General features: G+C 37.2%; 1 protein-coding gene across 7 annotated transcripts in view; it reads left to right on the top strand.

Annotated features, from left to right (window-relative positions):
• The window catches only part of Mta3 (metastasis associated 1 family member 3), a 187184-nt gene that overhangs the window by 121321 nt on the left and 45554 nt on the right, over positions 1–20309 (top strand). For all 7 annotated transcript variants that reach the window (XR_009225191.1, XM_058573549.1, XM_046425190.2 and 4 more), the window contains exon 9: positions 15377–15565. Coding sequence is in view for 6 of the 7 variants with exons in the window: in XM_058573549.1 (XP_058429532.1) it covers positions 15377–15565 (189 nt within the window). In the remaining variant the exon portion in view is untranslated. The remainder of the gene's footprint in view (positions 1–15376; positions 15566–20309) is intronic.

Here is a 20309-nt window from a genome sequence, read left to right as displayed (position 1 = left end):
TACAGAGTTGGTAGGAAATGATAAAAAAGATATTTTGGTGAACATAATTCACCATTCTGACATAACTGTTTTACTGTTGTACTTGTTTTCTGTGTTCCATCTATATACTTATATAGTTGTAGATCACACATGATTTTTTTTTACTATTTATTTTTTAGTTGTAGCTGGACAAAATACCTTTATTTTATTTATTTATTTTTATATGGTGCTGAGGATCGAACCAGAGCCTCCCATGTGCTAGGCGAGCACAACCCCTGTCTGATCACACATAATTTTTTAATAATTTTTTATATACAAATGATTACCTCTTGAATCTGTTATTATAGGACTTATTCTCTTGTCATGCACCATCAACGTTTAAAGTATCAATATTTAAAATTTTTCTTTCTGTTTTATTTTATTCCACTGTGGTTTTGTCTTCTGAGTCTGTTTACTGTTTCCACTTGGGGATCAATTGAAACTTCCCTTATTCAGCTGACTTGTACAACTAATGCCATCGATGGATGAGCATTGGGCCTGGCACTTGTTTCTTTTTCTTCACCCTCTAAGCCCTGGAGGTTTTCCATCAGTTGAAGTTATTTACCATATTTGATCTTATAACATTTTATGAGAGTCCTAGTAGTTTCTCCTTGTATAGTTAAGATTACGGTTCGGTGAGATTAAGCTAGTTGAATAGTGTTCATTGTGTATGACAAAAGTTTCAGTTTTGTGATGGAATGGAATACAATGATGGATGATATCATCATCATCATCATCTTGGTTCTGGGGATTGAACCCAGGAACACTTTACCACTGAGCTACATCCCCAGCCCTTCTAAGTTTTTAAATACAAAATAGGTCTGGGCATGTGGCTCAGTGCTTGAGTGCCCCTGAGTTCAATCCCCATACCAAAAAACGAAAAGTAAACAAGACCTCGCTAAATTGCTGAAGCTGGTCTTGAATCTGTGATCCTCCTGCCTCAGCTTTCTGAGTCGCTGGCATTACAGGCGTGCATCATTGCACCTGATGGTTTTATTACTACCTGATCGTATACCAGTTTGAGATACTTTCCACACAATATTATTGTGATAATGAAAAACTCAACTGGAGTACCCATCAAATTTATTCCTTATATTTTCTGTGTATTTTTGTACAATTAGAGATTATGATGTAATCATTAGCAGTCAATAATGATCATGGAACCATTTTTAAAAAATTCTTTTGCAAAGACTAAAATGTTGCTTATAGGTGAAAGTTTTCTCTATTCGTATATTACTATTTTATGTACAATTTATGTACAAGTTTCAAAATGGGTTTGTATTTTGGTTTTCTAGGATTTAGAGATTATTTTGTTATAGACTTAAGAGGGCAAATGTCATGTCTATGTGAACCTTCAAGGAGCAGGTACTTTTATGAACCAGGACTGTACTACATGGAATCTACTCACCACCTATGTTTTTTCCCTATTCAGAATTATTTTCCCCAGTTTTAAAATTAATGTATGCTTATTATGAAAAATTGAGAAATAGTACAGCAGCAGCTACAAAAAGCTTTGTTCTCATTACCAGGGTGGAACACTCTTACCATTTTATTATGCTTCCTCTCAGCCTCTTTTTCTGCATTATAAATAATAATAATAGCAAATTACAGTACAGAGGATACTGTAATAAAACTCCACGTAATGCCACTTCAAGCAAATGTTAATATTTTAGTTCTTCTGATTAATTTTTTCAATGATGTAGGTAATCTTGAATCCCTCAGTCTCTTTTTGAATCCTAATTCTCTTTCTCCATCTGTACTTCCTACCTTTGTCACCCCTACCTCCTGTCATTAAGTAGCTTCTGTAACAAATCTATGTATACAGTCTGTGTTTTTTGTAGTTCTGTGTATTTCTATCTCCAAAGACATTGTTTTTAAATTTACTGTTTAACATTCTGTCCTTTGCCTCTTTCTGAGATCTAGCCATGTTAATACACATATACCTAGCTCATTCATTTTAGCTGCTTTGTAAATTTGTATTTTTAATATAATACTGTACCACATTATTATATTTATTTAACTAGTTTTTGCAACACATGGGATTGAACCTAGGGGTGCTCTACCACTGAGCTGTGTCCCCAGCCATCTTATTTTTTAGTTTGGGACAGGGTCTAACTAAGTTACTGAGCCTGACTTCAAACTTGCCTCTTGACTCAGCCTCCTGCCTCAGCCTCCTGAGTTGCTGGGATTATACACATGTACCACCATGCCCGGCATATTTTTATTTTTAAGAGACAGGCTTAGGCTGGCCCTGAACTTCTGGGTTTAAATGATCTTCCTGCCTCAGTCTCCGGAGTAGCTGGGAGTATAGTTATGCACTGTCATAGCTAGACCACATTAGTTATATATTCTGTTATTACTGAGCATCAGGAGTGCTTTATAAACATTTTTATTTTGCTCTTATTAATTTTTTTGGGGGGGGGAGTTGAACACAGGGGTGCTTAACCATCAAACTGCATCCTCAGCCCTATTTTGTATTTTATTTAGAGACAGAGTCTCACTGAGTTGCTTAGCACCTCACAGTTGCTGAGGCTAGCATTGAATTTAGCTTCCTCCTGCCTCAGCCACCTGAGTTGCTGGGATTACAGGCATGTGCTACCGTGACCGGCTGCTATTATTCATAACGCTGTGTTGAAAATTCCAACATATCCCTGTGTGAGCATGTGTTAAAGTACTCTAGGCTATAACTAAATGGAATGCTGATTCTATTCACTGAACTACAACCCCACATCTTTTTAAATTTTATTTTTGAGACAGGCTGTCATGAAGTTGCTGAGGCTGGCCTTAAACTTGTGATTCTCCTGCCTCATTTTCCCAAGTAGCTGGGATTAAAGGCATGAACCACCACACCCAAATATCTCCAACCCCCTCCAAATTCTCAACTGTGAAAATATTTTTCTCTGAATGCTGGAGAAAGCCTCCCATGTACTAACAATTTCTTTGTCAAATGCCATTTTCCTATTTTCTGTTTACAGACGAGCTAATTCTAGTTTTAAAAACATTCATTTATTGTAGTAAAAATTGCACTAGTTAGTTCTGTAACTCTCGAAAGGAGATACCTCCTGAAATTTCCAATTACTGATAAGTGTTACTTAATTAACAGCAATAGACAGGAGAGAAGTAACAGTAACCACCATAGGGTAGTGTTCATATAAAATTTGAGGACACATAGCCACACACATTATATCATGGTAGAATTTTATCATTCAGCAAATCATCTTGAGTTACTTGTGGGAATTACTAAGTGATCTGCAGTCTCTCTTTTTTTCTTTTTCTGTGCTGGGAGTCAAACCTAGTGCCTTATATATGCTAAATGTGTGCTCTGTCAGTGAGGCGTACCCCAGCCCTGTGCTCTGCATTCTTTATCCATTTCCTTATATGATTATCAGCACTTGATGTTCTCAGATTTTTAATGTTTACTAACCTGATGCTTCCTCATTTTTATTTTATTCTCTTGATTATTCAATGGGATTAAGCATATTGGCTCTTTTAGGTTTTTCTTCTTTGTGTTTTAGATTCATAGCCTTTGTCCATTGTTTACTTAAAATTTTCTTTTTAAAATTATTCTTTTTGTTGTCATTTTTTTTTTAAACCTTAAACAGCAGAAATCTATGGACTCAGGATTCTGGAGGCCAAAAGTCTAAATTCAGGGCATCATTAGGGCCATGCTCACTCTGAAGCCTATAGGGAATAACCTTTCTTGCCTCCCCTGGCTTCTGATAGGTCACTGGCAGCCTTCATCTGTAACTGCATAATCCTGTCCCTGCTTCAGTGGTTACATGGTGTTGGTCCTGTGTCCTGTTAAGGTTCTGAATACACTTAGGTCTGCATCTGGTCTTCTTTTTTTTTTTTTTAATGTGTGTGTGTGTGTTTTTTCTTTTAGTTGTAGATCAACACAATATCTTTATTTATTATTTATTTTATGTGGTGCTGAGGATCGAACCCAGTGCCTCACGCATGCGAGGCTAGCGCTTACCGCTGAACCACAACCCCAGCCCCTGGACTGCTTGTCTTTTGTTTTATTGATGTGTTTGCCCATGACCATACTATAGTTATGTTTCGATAACCGATAAAACAAGAATAGTGTGGAATTTGTTTTTACACATAGTTGAATTCATCTAAAACCATGGAATTTTGTGTTCCCCCTATCCCTAGCCTCCCATGTTTCTGCTAGCCACATAACATAAATGGTTCTTTTTTTTTTTTAAGTGGGGGGCATGGGATGAGGTTGGGAATTGAATTGAGGGTCTTATATATTCTAAGCATGCACTCTGCCGTTGAGCTATGGCCTCAGCTATCAGACACTTTTTGTTATTTTAAAACAACTGAGAATGTTTTATCTAATGTTGCCTTGTATAGATTCCCTGTTATATATGTAACCAGTCTCTTGTAGTTTAACACTATTGTTATAATATAATGCTTCTCAGATTAAAACTGGGCTTGCGGCCCCTGCTACAGTATGGCACATTTCTTCTACCCAGTTTGATGAGCAAGAATGAACAAACCTGTTCTTGAGATTCTCCAGGGCTCTTGTGGCAGCTGACCTTTGGGAGGATTTGCCCTGAGGGGGCCTGTGTGAGGGCTCTTTGGTGTGCAGCTGCAGTGACTCTCTGCTTCCCACTGCTGGCGAATGTGTAGGATGGCAAATGGATTTCTTTGGTAATGGGCTGAATTTTCAAGACTCAGTATTTGTTTCTGCCAATGAAGACTGTACACACACACACACACACACACACACACTTAATTCCTTTGAACTGTGGTCTTGCTATGTTGTCCAGGTTGGTATTGAACTCCTAGAGTCAAGCAGTCATCCTCCTTCAGCCTCTCTAGTAGCTGGGACTACAGGTATGTGGCACTGCATCTGGTTGAAGGCTATTCTTCAGTGATTTGAAGAGGATACTGTGGATTTGCCTTAGTTATAGTTTGAGTGTCATTTTGTGTGTTTTTTGTTATACTTGTCTAGTGTGTTCCTTCCTATTCTCCAGTGTTTTCATCTTTTCTGTCTTTGGTATTTAGTAATTTAGAGGTAACTTTGTATAACATACATTATCTTAAATAATAATAATTGCTATTATTATTTTAAGCAGAAGTAAGCTGAGAGGTTCAGAAAATTTTGTGTTTTTTTTTTTTTTGAGGGGGGACAACTGGGGATTTGTCTATGGGAAGCAAGCCTTTGCCACTGAGCTACATCCCTGCTGCAAAGGGGCAGAGGCCATGAGAATTGTGTTATGTCCTTTTTGTTGTGTTAATATCACAGTGTGCTTACACAAACTAAGGTATCATTAGGCAACATAATCTATGGGACCACTCTTCTGTATGCAGACTTTGTTGATCAAAACTGAATTGAGTTTATACAGGTATATCCTGTGTGCCCAGTTAGGTGGTTTTTGGCTAGAAAAGGTCTGGAGCCTTGTGTCTTGAAGAACAAATATCCTGAATATCATCAGTGAGCTGCTTTCAGAGAATAGCCTCCGTACTGGAGAAGTACAGGGACTGGCATTTCTCTTTTGCCTGGAATCTAAGGGTGAAATCATTTTTGGGATAGAATCAAAGAAAAAGAGGTTTGGGGGTTGTTTGGAACCTTAGAAATATAGGATAGAGTATTTTACAGATGAGGAGTCCAAGGCACAAGACAGGCAAAAAAAAAAATTTTTTTTAAAGATGGACATAACATCTTTATTTGTTTTATTTATTTTTTATGTGGTGCTGAGGATCAAACCCAGTACCTCACAAGTACAAGGCAAGCGCTCTACCGCTGAGCTATAACCCCAGCCCCAAGACAGGCAAAATTTTTAAGAACTCACTTAGGGGGTACCAGGGATTGAAACTCATGGGCACTCAACCACTGAGGCACATCCCCAGCCCTATTTTGTGTTTTATTTAGAGACAAGATCTCACTGAGTTGCTTAGTGCCTTACTGTTGCTGCGGCTAGCTTTGAATTTGTGATCCTTCTGCATCAGCCACCTGAACTGCTGGGATTACAAGCATGTACCACTGTGCCCTGCAAAAACTCACTTTTAATTAGTATCAGAAGTTAGAACTATAAACCTAGCTTTCCTAATGACAGGCCCGTACTGAGAAAGGTCAGGCTTTGTTGATTTGGTAGGGTGCAAATCACATCCTGGAACATCTCTAATTCTTATATTGTATCTGATCTTTTAAAAATATAATTGATTTTGCTGTTTTATTTATCATAAATACAATGAGAAGTCATTAAAAAGATATAAGGTAGGTAACCTTATATCTTTTTAATGACTTCTCATTGTATTTATGATAAAAATTCAGATTGTTATTAGAGTCAAGTAGGTCTAGAGGGTTTTGCCTGGTCTCTCCAGCCTCTCTGCTCCCACACTGTGTCCTCTGAACTTAGCTGAGCCTTCTTACTCCTTCATGGTCTATATCCTGCCATAGGACCTTTGCATGTTCAGTTTCTTTGCCTATTGTTCTCATAGCCCCATCTAGTCAACTCTTATTATTACTTTTTTTTTTTTTTGTAAATTGTGACTGTCCATCAATCTAGGGCAGGTCACTTTGTGATGTGCTCACATAGAGAACTAATAAGAGCTCTGAACTCATATGAAATTCAAAACACTTTGAAAGTTCAAATCATTTTAGATACTTGGTCTGAATCACCAGAGCTTTATATACATAGACTGAAGACTATGGATTGTAAAAAAATTTAAGCAAAGGATGCACTTTCAAAAAAAATTGTGGTAAACTATCTTTTTAACCATTTTTAGTATAGTTTGTTGGCATTAAGTAGATTCACATTGTTGTGTAGTCACCACCAACATGCATCTCTAAACTTCATCTTCCCAAGCTGGAACATGTACCCATTAAACTTCAACTCTGCGATCCCCTTCCCCAGTCCCACATTGGCACCCAGCCCTGGCAATTGTCATTCTACTTCCCAATGAATTCAACTACCTCATGTAAATGGAACCATGTAATATTTGTCCTTTAGTCACTGGATTCTTTTACTTACTGTGTCTTCAGGTCTCTTCTGTGTTGTACATATGTTAGAATTTCCTTCTTGCCTTTTTAATGCTAACTAATGATCCATTGTATGTATTTGCCATATTCTGTTCATCCATCAGGGGACACTTGAGTTGCTTCTTTGGCTGTTGTTTATAATGCTACTATGGACAACGATATGCAAATGGGTACAATTTTTATTCCATGGTTTTCTCCCCTTGGATCTATAGCTTAGGATTCATGTAGCTATATGCAAGTTATGCAACCTACCTATGTCTGAGTTTCCTCATCTATAATGGTAATAATACTAAAACTCACTTATTTTGCTTTAGGAGGGTTATGGATGGGCAAGAAGAGGGTACACAGATATGCTTTATACATTGCTGATATACATGTATCAGGATTTAATGGAACTGCAGTGATTTCCCAGAGTAGGGGCTGTGTGTACATAGCTTGGGGCTGTTTTCCCTGGGCTGCTGTGTTTTCTCACAGGCAGAGAACTCTCTACCATTGGCTGCTTACTGGAAACAGGTTGATTTATTCAGCAGTTTTTGCATCTTCATTTAATGTAATGTTCACAAGCATTGGTTTCTCTTGGCTCTTGAGGCCCCACTCTGGGAGAGAAAGCAGGCAGTACCCTAGAGTCCCCAGCAAGATCTCTAGCACCAGCTTTCCAGCCTCTGCACAAGTCTGCCTCTGAGCTCCCATTTGGTATCAGCTTGGATCAAATTGCTTAATACTCCTGAAGCATTTAGAGTAACATCTGGTGCAGTGTCAGTAAATATTAGTTGCTATTATTGAGAAGACACTGATGACAATGAAATACTTGTCCTTTTTCCACTTCATGTGTGTTGAGTCTCTCTCACTTTGATTTTACAGCTTTATTGATTGTCTGAAAGCAATTTTTTCTTGGGGTGGGGGGCAGTACCAGAGATTGAACTCCAGGGTACTCGACTACTGAGCCACATCCCCAGCCCTATTTTGTATTTTGTGTAGAGACAGGGTCTCACTGAGTTGTTTTGCGCTCATTTTTGCTGAAGCTGGCTTTGAAATCGCAATCCTCTTGCCTCAGCTTCCTGAGCCGTTGGGATTACAGGCATGCGCCACAGTGCCAGGCCCTGAAAGTAGTTTTATCATACCATACTATTATTATCAGAGATTCTCAAGTTTGAACATAGTCATTAGGTTATAATTAACCATGCTTTTTAATGTAATTGTTACAAAGAAGTCTCGGTGAGATTTAAAGTGATTGAACAAAGGATGTTTTCTTTACAAAGGTAATATTTCTCTCAAAGCAAGTCATACTTTTTATAATACATTTTTTCCATACAGAATAACTTATTAAAAACAAAGTATTTTCCTAAGGGAGCACTGACTTAACAAGAATTTTATTCTTCAGATATCAGTGCTTTGTAGAGATGCTATTAATCTTGTACTTTGTTCCCTTTATTTGTAATCCTGTTCAAAGCACACATTTCATTTAGGGCCTTGGCGTACTGGGAATTTGAGGATAGTTGAAAAGCCACAGCAGAATATATAAATCTCTTGATTAACATTTTAAATATCAACTTAAATTAGAAATCTAGCCTTAAATGAACATAAAATTGGTAAAACGAGAATTCCTATAACTTTAAAAAACTTCTTTTAATTTATGATGATTACTATTCGTGTTTCCAAACTACAAAATTAGAATTAGTATTCATGGATGACTACTTCAGTAAGAAATGTGAAACATGAAATTATTCTTGCTGATAGATACATCTTAAAGGCAATAATATTCTGAATTAGGTGCGCTTCTTTTTCTCTGGTTACCCCTCACAGGTGAGCATGGAAGCCCTGCAGTCTGCCCTAAGATAATTGTTTCTGTATGTTGTGGTCATTTGTCCATCTTTTTCCTAAATTTAAGTGTAAACAAATATCTTTTGGAGTGTTAATGCTGGCTTTTACTTTGTTTTTCTCCCATGAATGAAACCTCAGAAAGTCACTGTAGATTTGAGTTGGGGAAAATATAATGAAAATTGCTCTACCAACTGTGTCTAAGGTTATTGGTTAAAAAAAAAAATTGGATTTATAAATGTGAGTTAATGACAGCTTGTGATTTTAATTTCTTAAAATTTACCTTTGTATTCTGAAGTAATACAAAAATAACACAGAGATTTGCTGGTTCCCTTTAGCTAGATTCCCCAGTTGTTAGTTTTTACCACATTTGCCTTGTTATCCTTTCCTTCTATTGTCCAGAGACAAAAAAGTCAAAATTATAATGAGTATAAAGCTATGGCTGGCTTTTATTTACACTACTAGAATCAGACAGCACCTTCTATAAAATAGAATGAGTGTTCCAGTAAGCTGAGCAGAGGAGGGTTGCTTTACAGAAAAGGGGTGAAGAAAGAAAGCCAGAACGGGCTCTAAGAAGCAGATTGGTAGTCAGGTGCTCGCCTGTAATTCCAGTGGCTCGGGAGGCTGAGGCAGGAGGATCTCAAGTTCAAAGCCAGCCTCAGCTAAAGCGAGGTGCCAAGCGGCTCAGTGAGACCCTGTCTCTAAATAAAATACACAGTAGGACTGGGGATGTGGCTCAGTGGTTGAGTGTCCCTGAGTTCAATCCCGAGTACCAAGGAAAAGAAAAAGAAGCAGCAGCAGCAGCGGATTGGTCATTTTATTTCAAAGTCATGCTCCTTATAGGAGTGAAAAAGAGGGGACTGCCTTAATGTACTGGCTCAGGTAAATGGGTTTCTTCTGATTGGTTGCTGTGAACTTTTCATTTATTTTGATTAAGAGGCACTTAGCAGAAGTGACTCCATTCTGGTTTGGTCTGATTTTGGCAAGAGTCTAAACCTCTCATAAACTTTAACACTGTATTATTATTATTATTATTATATTTTTTTTTCTGAGTAGTTTTACAGCAAATTTCAGAATGAATGTTCCTTTACTACTAAATATTTGAGGGAATATTTCCTATAATTGAGAATATTTTTATTAACATAATATAGTTGTCACAGAAGAAATTATCATTGTTATAATAGTATTATCTAATTTTGAGGCTTTATTCAGGTTTGGTAGTTATCCCAATAATAATCCTTTAGAGCAAATGAAAAAGAAATTTTTTTCTAGCCCAAGGTCTCCTTGCAGATAACTTAGGATGTTTACTTGTCATCTCTGTAGTCTCCAGTCTTTTTTTTTTAATAGTTTAAAAAAAATTGTTCTAATTAGTTATGCATGATAGCAGAATGCATTTTGATTCATTGTACACAAAAGGTGCACAACTTTTCATTTCTCTAGTTGTACACAATGTAGAGTTGCACCAAGTGTGCAGTCATACGTGTACCTAAGGTAAAGACATTCATCTCATTCCTCCTCCTTTCCTTCTCCCTTAGCCTCCAGTTTTGAAGAGTTCCTCGGTCTTTTGTGACCATGGCATTTTATGCATGTCATTTCCCATTTCTTTCTTTCTTTTTTTTTTTTTTGATAGTTTTGCCAGAGGTTTCTTTTTTCATTAGTTGTTTAAAAGAATGAGATTTTAGTTTTCTTTATTGTATGTTTCCTATTTAACTTATTTTTGCTCTTTATTGTTTCTTTTCATCTACTTTTAGGTATACTACAGAGCTCTTTTCCAATTTTTTTTGGTAGTTGTAGATGGACAGAATGCCTTTATTTTATTTGTTTATTTTTATGTGGTGCTAAGGATTGAACCCAGTGCCTTACATATGCCTCGCAAGTGCTCTGCCACTGAGCTACAGCCCCAGCACTTTAATTTCTTATGAAAGTTTTTAAGCCAATTAATTTTCATTTTCCTTCTTTTCCATTATAAACATTTAAGATTGTAGATATTCCTTTAACTCATGTATTTTGAACTGTGAGTTAATTTTCAAGGAAATGAGGTCATAAAGTTTTGTGGGGGTTGAGCTGGGGATCGAACCCAGGGCCTCACGCTTGATGCTCAGTCACTGATCTGTACCCCAACTTGGGATCAAAAGATTATGCTGTTTGCCTTGGGAGTGGTTTGTGGTCCCAATCCTTCTAATGTATTGCAGTTTCTTTTAGGATGTGCAATATGATTCTCGCAATATTTTGCTCCTTTTGAAGCAAAAATTGAAAGGGAATGCATGCTTTTTATATATAATTTTTTTGCCTTGATCATAATGTGAGATTTACTCATAAGAGTTTCTATTCACCTTCTGCTTGAAAAATCTTTATGTTCAGTAATTTTTAGATAGACATGATATGGGAGTTTTTTGTTTTTTTGCTGTGCAGAGACTGACACCTGGGCCTCATCATGCTAGGCAAGTGCTTCACCACTGAGCTATATCCCCCCATTCCCTTGGTACAATGTTTTGAATGTTGTAATTTATACTAGAGTTATAGCTTTATTTTTATTTTTTTGTTTTTGAGACAGAGTCTCACTTTGTTGCCTAGCCTGGCCTCAAACTCCAGAGCTCAGTCTCCTGCCTCAGCCTCCTGAGTGGCTGCAACTGTAGGTGGTGGTACTATACCCAGCTTGTGCTGGAGTTATCAATTTAAAGTTTCACTAAAATTGTTCCTGAGCAAATCAATAATTAGTATTGAATACACATACACACACACCCCACACACACATACACATATCAGCTATTAGTTTAATAATGCTACATATAACAGGTTGGTTTCCCTGGGGAACAGAGTCTAATGATGATCTTCATTCAAAAAAATTATTAGCAAGTTCCTTTGGGATCAACACCTGTGGAAGAGAAAGGATGGAGCAGGATTGTATAGTGGGGGAAGATGGTTCGATGTTGTCTGAATGACAGACTCAGCTGGACTGAGACTCATGGGGTGTGCCGGGAGTTGTCTCTCCTCAGAGCCCTTCAACCCCTGCATCATTTAAGTCCAGACTCTTCCATGAAGTAACCTTGGGCAGTGATGAATCAACCTGAAATTGAGACAGTTCCATAGGAGACCAAGCATTAATTTCATCCACACACATCAGCAGATTGTCTAGGATTCTGGTGAACAGAATGGGCTGATGTAGGTGCCAAGCTCCAAGTTGGGTCCATATCTGTCCCATGTATTTCTCATCCTGTGTGGACAAAAGCCAGTAGCACAAGAAGGCAAGGCCAAATGCACAAATCCATGTCAAAGCTCTGTTACATCATGTATCTTAACATCCTACTGGCTGAGCAAGTCACATGGCCAATCCCATGGAGGGTGGAGTGGAAGAATAGTCTCTTATGGCGGTCCAGGGAGGGGGTGACTATTTGCTGAACAACAATCCAATTTACCATAGTGTGATTCTGCTTAATGAACAAAAGATGAGAATTGTGCTGCCAAATTTCCTTGTCAGTCTCTCTCCTAAAATACTTCTATTTGTCATCTCCATCTGTTATGAATGAGATGAAATGTGACAACACCTTCACTGCTTTTTGGCAGAGAGAACAGCTTGTGCTGGGTTATGATTTTTAAAATTTAGATTTGAATGGATCTTGCAATGTGTATATGTATCTCGATTGAAAAAAATGGTATCATTGCAGATTATCTGGAGGGAAGACTTTTAGGATTTTTCTAATGCTTAGTTTTAAAAATTTTTTTATTATTTAAATTGAGGCAATTCTATAGGAGACCCATATACAATATTATGTTTAGATGGTCCCACGTTTTGTTGCACAGCTTATAAATTTTTATATGTGATACATTAATGTATCTACCACCAAAATAAATCTACCAGTATGCCAAAGTTTTCCTTCATGCCCCTCCCCAATCAGTATCCTGACTTTGCTCACCATCTATTACTCCTTATCTCAAATTTATCTGATTCTTCAAACTTATATTATCTTTGTGATGAACCTTAAGTCATTGGCTATATATTAGACTACATGTCCTTTCATCATCTCTTTCCTTCATTTAGCTTTGTTTCCTTTACTGGATGTCATCTCTTCTGTTGTAGATACTATATTCATGTTTTACATGAAGCTTTTAAGAGTAGAGTTAGGCTGTATAAAAGTCCATTCAAAAGAAAATTCTGTGTGTATTGAAAAGATGGGGTTGATAGGGACTTCTAGTGATAAATGTAATCATTAGTTTCAACAGAATTGTCCCCTAGGAGTTCCACTATGCACAAGCCTGGTGGAATATTTACTTTCTACCCATACTGGCAGGTATTGTACTCTTGTCTGGGCTGTGATTTAAATATGGGCTTTGGAGGTTTCAGTGGTTGGTGTTTGTCAGCTGAGACAAACATTTAATTCTGTGACTTTTGGTTTCTGAGCACCTGTTAATTATAAAAATTACTCTTTATCTCTTGAAGAATTTTAGCATCACAGTTAATTTGTATAATTATTGACTTTAATACTATTTAATCTTTTTGTTTTCAGTTGTAAATTTTGGAAATTATAAGTAAACATATATGGGAATATATTTCTAAATGAAGGGATCTCTAAATGCTGTTGATTTTTTCATTTTTATAGGTCAGCTACTCAGAAACAATAATTAGCTTCAGAGATGATATAAAAGTGTACAAATAGGGACTGGGGTTGTGGCTCACTGGTAGAGTGCTTGCCTAGCAAGTGTGAGGCACTTGGTTCAATCCTCAGCACCACATAAAAATAAACAAACAAAATAAAGATGTTGTGTCCATCTACAACTAAAAACATAAAAATAAAAAAAGTGTACAAATATATATACTATAGCTAAGCAGTCTATTTAGTGAGGTTAGCTATAAAATCAGAATTTAATTGATTCTGAAATTTGCAGAGCACAAACGAAGGAATCAAGGTCATTTCTAACATTTTTCCATTCCTGTGCTGCTGAAGGGTGAGAAAAGTTCACTTGGAACTTTTTATTTTATGGTTGTGACACCTACAACAACAACAAAAATTACACATGATTGGTGTCCTTAGCTGTGATTACAACTGGGACATTGATAATGAAATCTCTTCTTGGCTTTCGTTTTGTGGGATTCAGATATTTGAGTTTACTTTATGCTCTTGTACCAGTAGGGGACTTAACACAATCCCCTACAATATATTTAGGAATCACTTAAAATAGGGGCTGGGGTTGCTTAAAAAGTAAAATTTGAGAGGCTTATTATTATGTAGAAGTGAAACCATCCCTATTTGAAACTATCCCCAGTCAGATGTTGATAAATAGCAGAGCATTTGTACATGTTACATGAAAGAATCTCTTTCTGTAGTAGAAAGCCCACGGAAGGTTTTTCAAAATCTGAAGTTATGGAACTGAGTTTATTCATTGCATTAATTGGAGAGAAATGCTTTTTAAAGTAAACTAGACAAGGTACTTTTACAGAAAGCTGCTTGTATGTCCTAATCTAATGTTTCTCCTTTCAAATCACTCTTTCTTGAAATATATACACCAGCCTAGCTATTCTAAGCAGGCCTGGTCATCTGTTCATGGTCTTTCAAAATCTTAAGCAATTCACCCGTCTGTATTAGTCAGCTTTTCATCCCTGCCCCCAGCATACCTGAGGAAGTTAACTGAAAGGAGGAGAGATTAATTTTGTTTGGCTCCTGGTTTTAAGAGGTTTGAGCCCATGGTCAGCCTACTCCAGTGTTCTTAGGCCTGTGGTGAGGCAGAACCTCATCGGGGAAGGCTGTGGAGGAGCAAAGCTGCTCACTTCGTGGCAGGTCGAAGCCAAAAGAGGGAGGGAACACAGGGTCAGGGACAGAATATAAAATTAAACTGCATGCCCCCAGTGACTTACTTCCTCCAAGTAGACCCGCCTTCTAAGGGCCACATCACCTCCCAGTAGTGCCACAAACTGGCATCCAGAACTCGTAGTGCATGGGTTTTGAGAGGGCATTTCAGACCCAAACCATAGCACTGTACTATCATGGGTTTGTAGTTTTGTTCTGTTTAACATGAATATGTAATTTTGATTTGTCTTAACCATTATACGCATTCCACTGTTTTCTTTCCATCTCTTGTTCTTAGTACATTACTCTCTTAATCCAACCTAAGAATGTTTTTTTCTTACATTCTGATGTATAGTCCTTTTTACCCTGGTCAAGAAATGCTATACCAACCTTACTCAATATGACTGAAATGATTTTAGCATTTTGAACCAAAAGGGTGAGGAAATTTTCTGGGTTCCCAATTTAATACCTTGAATATCCTGGATCTTCATGGTTAGGTTGCCATAACAAATGGACGTGTTTTTGAAAATACACACCTTAAAAAAGTGAGTCAACATTTACATCATGCAACAAATGATATTTTGAATAATTATTCAGTAATCTGCTATTTTAATTGTTTAATATTGTTATTAAAAATAGTTATTGCCTTGGTATATTATTAATTAAGCATTATCATGCATTTTAGTGTTTGGATTCCTAGATAATCTAGGAAATGTGCATATCTTGTTGACATTTCCTGTTTTATTTTCTTTCTTTCCTCAAGTTTCATGCTATGGATACGTTGTATAGACACAGCTATGACTTGAGCAGTGCAATTAGTGTCTTAGTACCACTTGGAGGACCTGTTTTATGCAGAGATGAAATGGAAGAATGGTCGGCCTCTGAAGCTAGCTTATTTGAAGAGGCACTAGAAAAATATGGCAAGGACTTCAATGACATACGTCAAGACTTTGTAAGTAGAAAATTGTGAATAAAATAAAATGTCAGAATGGGAATATTTTGTGTTTTACAAATTTGGTTTAATTTAGCAGCCTTTGACATGGTCAAGTTTTTGTTGGTGTTGGGGATTGAACCCTTGGCTTTAAGCATGCTAAGCATGCGATCTACCACTGAGCTATATGCTCAATCTCTACATAGTGATTTTTATTTGCTCAAAATAGAACTAAAGCTAGTTTAGTGAGAAGCTGACATTTGTTCTGGGCAGTAATTGTGAGTAAGATTCAGTGGCAGGAGTTCCTGAGTTCTTGGTGTAAACCTTGGTGGCATGAATTTACCTCCAGTAACTCTTGGAGTTCCAGGTTAAAATATGGACAGTTCTGGCTATTTGTAGTAAACATTTCTGATCTCTGTGTTTAGACTTACTGCTCTTCTTTAATTCTTCTGTATTTTTCTAGTTGTCTTGATAATTGTTGATCCTGAGTTTTATATAGACTTTTAACATAGAAGTGACCTCTACCAAGCAGAGTAGCAGAATTTGCCTTATGGTTTTCAATCTTTAACTCTTCTTAATGATATACAGGATCCTATTTGAATTTTTTATTGTTTTAAAAAAAAAACTTGTTCCTGTGTGTGTGTGTGTGTGTGTGTGTGTGTGGTGGGGGGAGTGCTGGGTATTGAACCCAGGGCCTTGTGCATATTAGGCGAGCACTGTACCAACTGAACGATATGCCCAGCCCCAAAAACTTGTTCTTTTAATAAGCCCCCTCCCCTTTTTTTGGTACTGCAGATTTAACCCCGGGGGTACTCTACTACTGTGCTACATCCCCAGCCCTTTTTGTTTCTGATTTTTAGACAGGGTCTCCCTGAGTTACCAAGGCTGGCCTTGAGCTTGTCTTCCTCTTGCCTTAGTCTCCTGAGTTGCTGGTATTACAGGCATGCACCACCATGGCTTACCTTTTCTTTTTTTGGCTTTATTGAGATGCAGTTGGAAAAATTGTGTACATTCCAGGCATATAATGTGATTATTTTATGTACATTCATTGTAAAGTGATTATTACTACAATTAAATTAACATATCCAAGGGCTGGAGATGTAGCTCATTAATATAGTGCCTGCCTAGCATATTGCAAAGCCTTGGGTTTGATTCCTAGTACAGTCCCCACCTACCTTGTACCCCATCCCCGCCAAACTAGCTCATCTACTTTCATACTTAGTGACCATTTGTGTGTGTGTTGAGGACACCTGATATCTGTTCTCTTTACTTTAAATGCTTTATAATCTTATCTGTTCTATTATGTATTTCCTTTTTCCTTTGTATTTATGGGCTTACTGTCTGTAATTAAATCTCTTTGAGAGATTCTTATTTCAGGAGTTTATAAATAGCTTTCTATGGAAGCCTCTTGTATTTTAAATGATGAAAATAGAATCCTTATAGACTATTCACATATTTGATGTGAGCCAATATTCTGCCTTTTGTTGTTGCATCTCTCCTGAATTGTACTGAAGCAAAATTATTACTTATTAATGTGGGTTCATATTTTAAATTCCAAACACAATTATTGGATCTGTTAGTGTCACTGACATTTGTTGTGAAAATTCAGCCTCACTCATACCCTACCCAAATTGTTATAATACTGTCATTTAAATTTGTAGCACGTGCAGCTGAGAACTTAAAATGCATTAGTGGTATTTAGATTCAGATGATCAGGATAACAACAGTGCAGTGTTATTAACATAGGAGTTATTGATATAATAGAGCTATATCACTACATAGAAATTTTAAAAACAAGTTCTCCTAAAGAAGAACAAAACCTGTAGGTCTGATAAGGGAGAAGATGAGAACTGCTGTAAAGGAAAGTTACTTTTCCCTGCTCTGGGTATAATACTCTCATTTTACAGTATAGCGTTCACTCTGTTCACTCTAACTCACTTCGGTTCAAAGTTTGCTGAACACCTGTATAATGCCAGGCTCTGGGTAGGCACTAAACTTGTAACAGAAATTTAATGTGTTTTTGCTAGTGCAGTAATCCCAGCAGCCCAGGAGGCTGAGGCAGGAGTGCAAGTTCAAAGCCAGCCTCAGCAACTTAGTGAGGCCCTGAGCAACTTAGCAAGAACCTGTCTCAAAATGAAAAATAAAAATGGGCTGGGATGTAGCTCAGTGGTTAAGCACTCCTGGGTTCAATCCCCAATACCCGCCCCCTGTCCCCCCAAAAAAAATTAGTGTGGGGGAATTAGTTTATAACATCAAGAGATTGAAAAATATATACCCAACTCCAATGTAAAATTCCTATCAGTGGATGAGCAAGTATTCTGGGAGTAGAGGGCAGGATTAGTTTAAATAGTCAAGTTATGAAAGGCTTAAAGGAGTTATCTGGCCTTTTAGCTGGATGTCTCAAGACAAAGGGAGAAATAAGCACGTGCAAAGTCAAAACTGAACTATGAGATTTACAGCTGGCATTCTCAGGCATTTATAACACAGGACTAGGAGAGAACTCTGGGACAACATGTTCTTCCAATATTCTTGAATATAGCAAGACTGAAATTGGTATGAGATAAAAATTACTGTATGAAAATAAGTATAACTGTTAAATTTTTTTGTTAACTTTCATGATCTAAGAAAATTCCTTTAAATTTGTAGCATGTTATATATTAGTTTTGCTTTTGTTCTATTCTAATTTGTTTGAATGGAAAGCTTATTGAAACATTAAGTACTTTCAGCTATTCAGGAAGCAGAGGCAGGAGGATCTGAGTTTGAGGCCAGCTTGGGAAGCATAGTGAGACCTTGTCTCAAGAAAAAAAAAAAGAAATATTAAGTACTAGAAAAAGTGAAAAGACAGACTTGAGATTGGACTTCTGGGAATGACTCTGAACGTCTTTACTTCAGTATGGACCAACTGGGGATGCTGCTGTCAGTGTTATGGTCAGAAACCTAATCACCCAGTTGCAGAGCTACCTCTCTACCTGCCTCTGTTGTGATCCCTATCAGCAGGTACTTTTAGTAACAAACTTCCTGTCTGTCTTGCCCATGCATCTATGGTGCAACCCAGATTATATCCAGACTCTTAGATGCAAGAGGGTCTGGGAAATGCAGATTTTAACTCTGCAGGTGTTTCCCTAGAATGTGGTTAACTCTCATGTTGATGAGCTGATCCACTTTAGATCTGTTATATTTTGGAGACTGGAATTGGCCACCAGGGTCAAAAATCTCAGTGTGAACAAAATAGAATGTCAGAAATTAAACTACTCAAAGAGTTTTGTGTTTTCTGTAGTACTGTTTTTAGGCTTATTATAAAAATAGCATATAAACCTAGTAGAAATCATAATACACACATTCTCTCTCATTACCTATATTACCATTACATGTACCTGATGTTGTTGGGGCACTGTATTGGTCAGAAATACTATGACATGAATTTTTTAATAAGTATTCTTTTAGAAATTAACAGGTAGCGTATGTAAAATAAATTCTCTTGGGTTTTTCTCCCCTCAGTACTTGAGCTTTATCAGCGCACTGGGCAACACCATCATAATGGTCATTTTTAAACTTTTGTTTCATCCTACTTCTCAGAAATAATCATTTTTATTTTCTACTTTGAATTCCATGTGAATTTATGGTGTGTTATATATTTAAAAACGAGTTGGGGGTATAGATTAGTAGTAGAGTGCTCGCCTAGCATGCATGAGGCCCTGGGTTCCATCTCCTGTACATAACAAATTCAAGTAGGATATTGAATTTCAGATATTCAGATACAGGGCTTTTTAGGAGGAATGAGGTGGTGAGTGTTGAACCCAGGGCCTTGTACATGCTAAGCACACATTTTACCACTGAACTACATCCCTAGCCCAATATTTTCATACTTAGTGATTAGTTTAATGTAATTTATTTTAAAATTTGCACACAGTAAAAGATATTCTTTCTAGCATAAGGTTATGCATACTTCTGTAGCCTCAGTCAAGACAGTACGGTTCATTAAACCTACCGTTGATCTCCCATTTTATAGGCAGTTCTCTTCAAACCCTAACCCCTGATTTCATCTCCATCCCTAAAGTTAATTTTTGCCCCCCACCTTTGTTTTTTTGGGGGGAGCACTTTACCACTGAGATATATCCCCACCCTACTCCACCCTTTTGAGACAAGTTCTCACTAAGTTGCTGAGGCTGGCCTTGAACTTGCAATCCTCCTGCCTCAACCTCCCAAGTTGCTGGGATTATAGGTGTGCACACTGTGCCCTGCAATTTGCCTTTTTCTAAATACTCCATGAGTGGAATCATACAGTAGATAGCCTTACAATTTTGGCTTCTTTTACTTGGTATTCATCAGTCTTGTTGTATGTATCAGTAGTTCATTTCATTAGTATTATTCCATTGTATGAATTTACTGCAATTTGTTTATTTGTTTAGCTGTTGAAGGACATTTGAGTTGTTTCTGGCAATTATGGATAAAGTTGCCATAAACATCGCATTTTGATTTTAGTGTGAATCTAATTTTCCTTTCTCATGTAAACACTAGCAACAGGTTAATTGGGTTTTAATGGTAATTATATGTTTAACTTCAGAAGAAATGCCTGTGATGACTTTGATGTCTATCAGTATAGCATCACCCTGCATAAAAATAAAAAATAAAAATGGGCTGGGATGTAGCTCAGTGGTTAAGCACTCCTGTAATCAGGAGACCCTGTCAGTCATTCATAAATAAATAAATTTTTAAAAAGGCTGGGGAGGTTGCTCAGTGGTTAAGCACCTTTGGGTCTGTTCAC

Source organism: Marmota monax, unplaced genomic scaffold (assembly GCF_021218885.2).
Source record: "Marmota monax isolate L192 unplaced genomic scaffold, Marmota_monax_Labrador192_F-V1.1 WCK01_AAM20220418_F8-fsc00015, whole genome shotgun sequence".
NCBI lineage: Eukaryota > Metazoa > Chordata > Mammalia > Rodentia > Sciuridae > Marmota > Marmota monax.
This window is presented reverse-complemented; position numbering and strand designations above follow the sequence as displayed.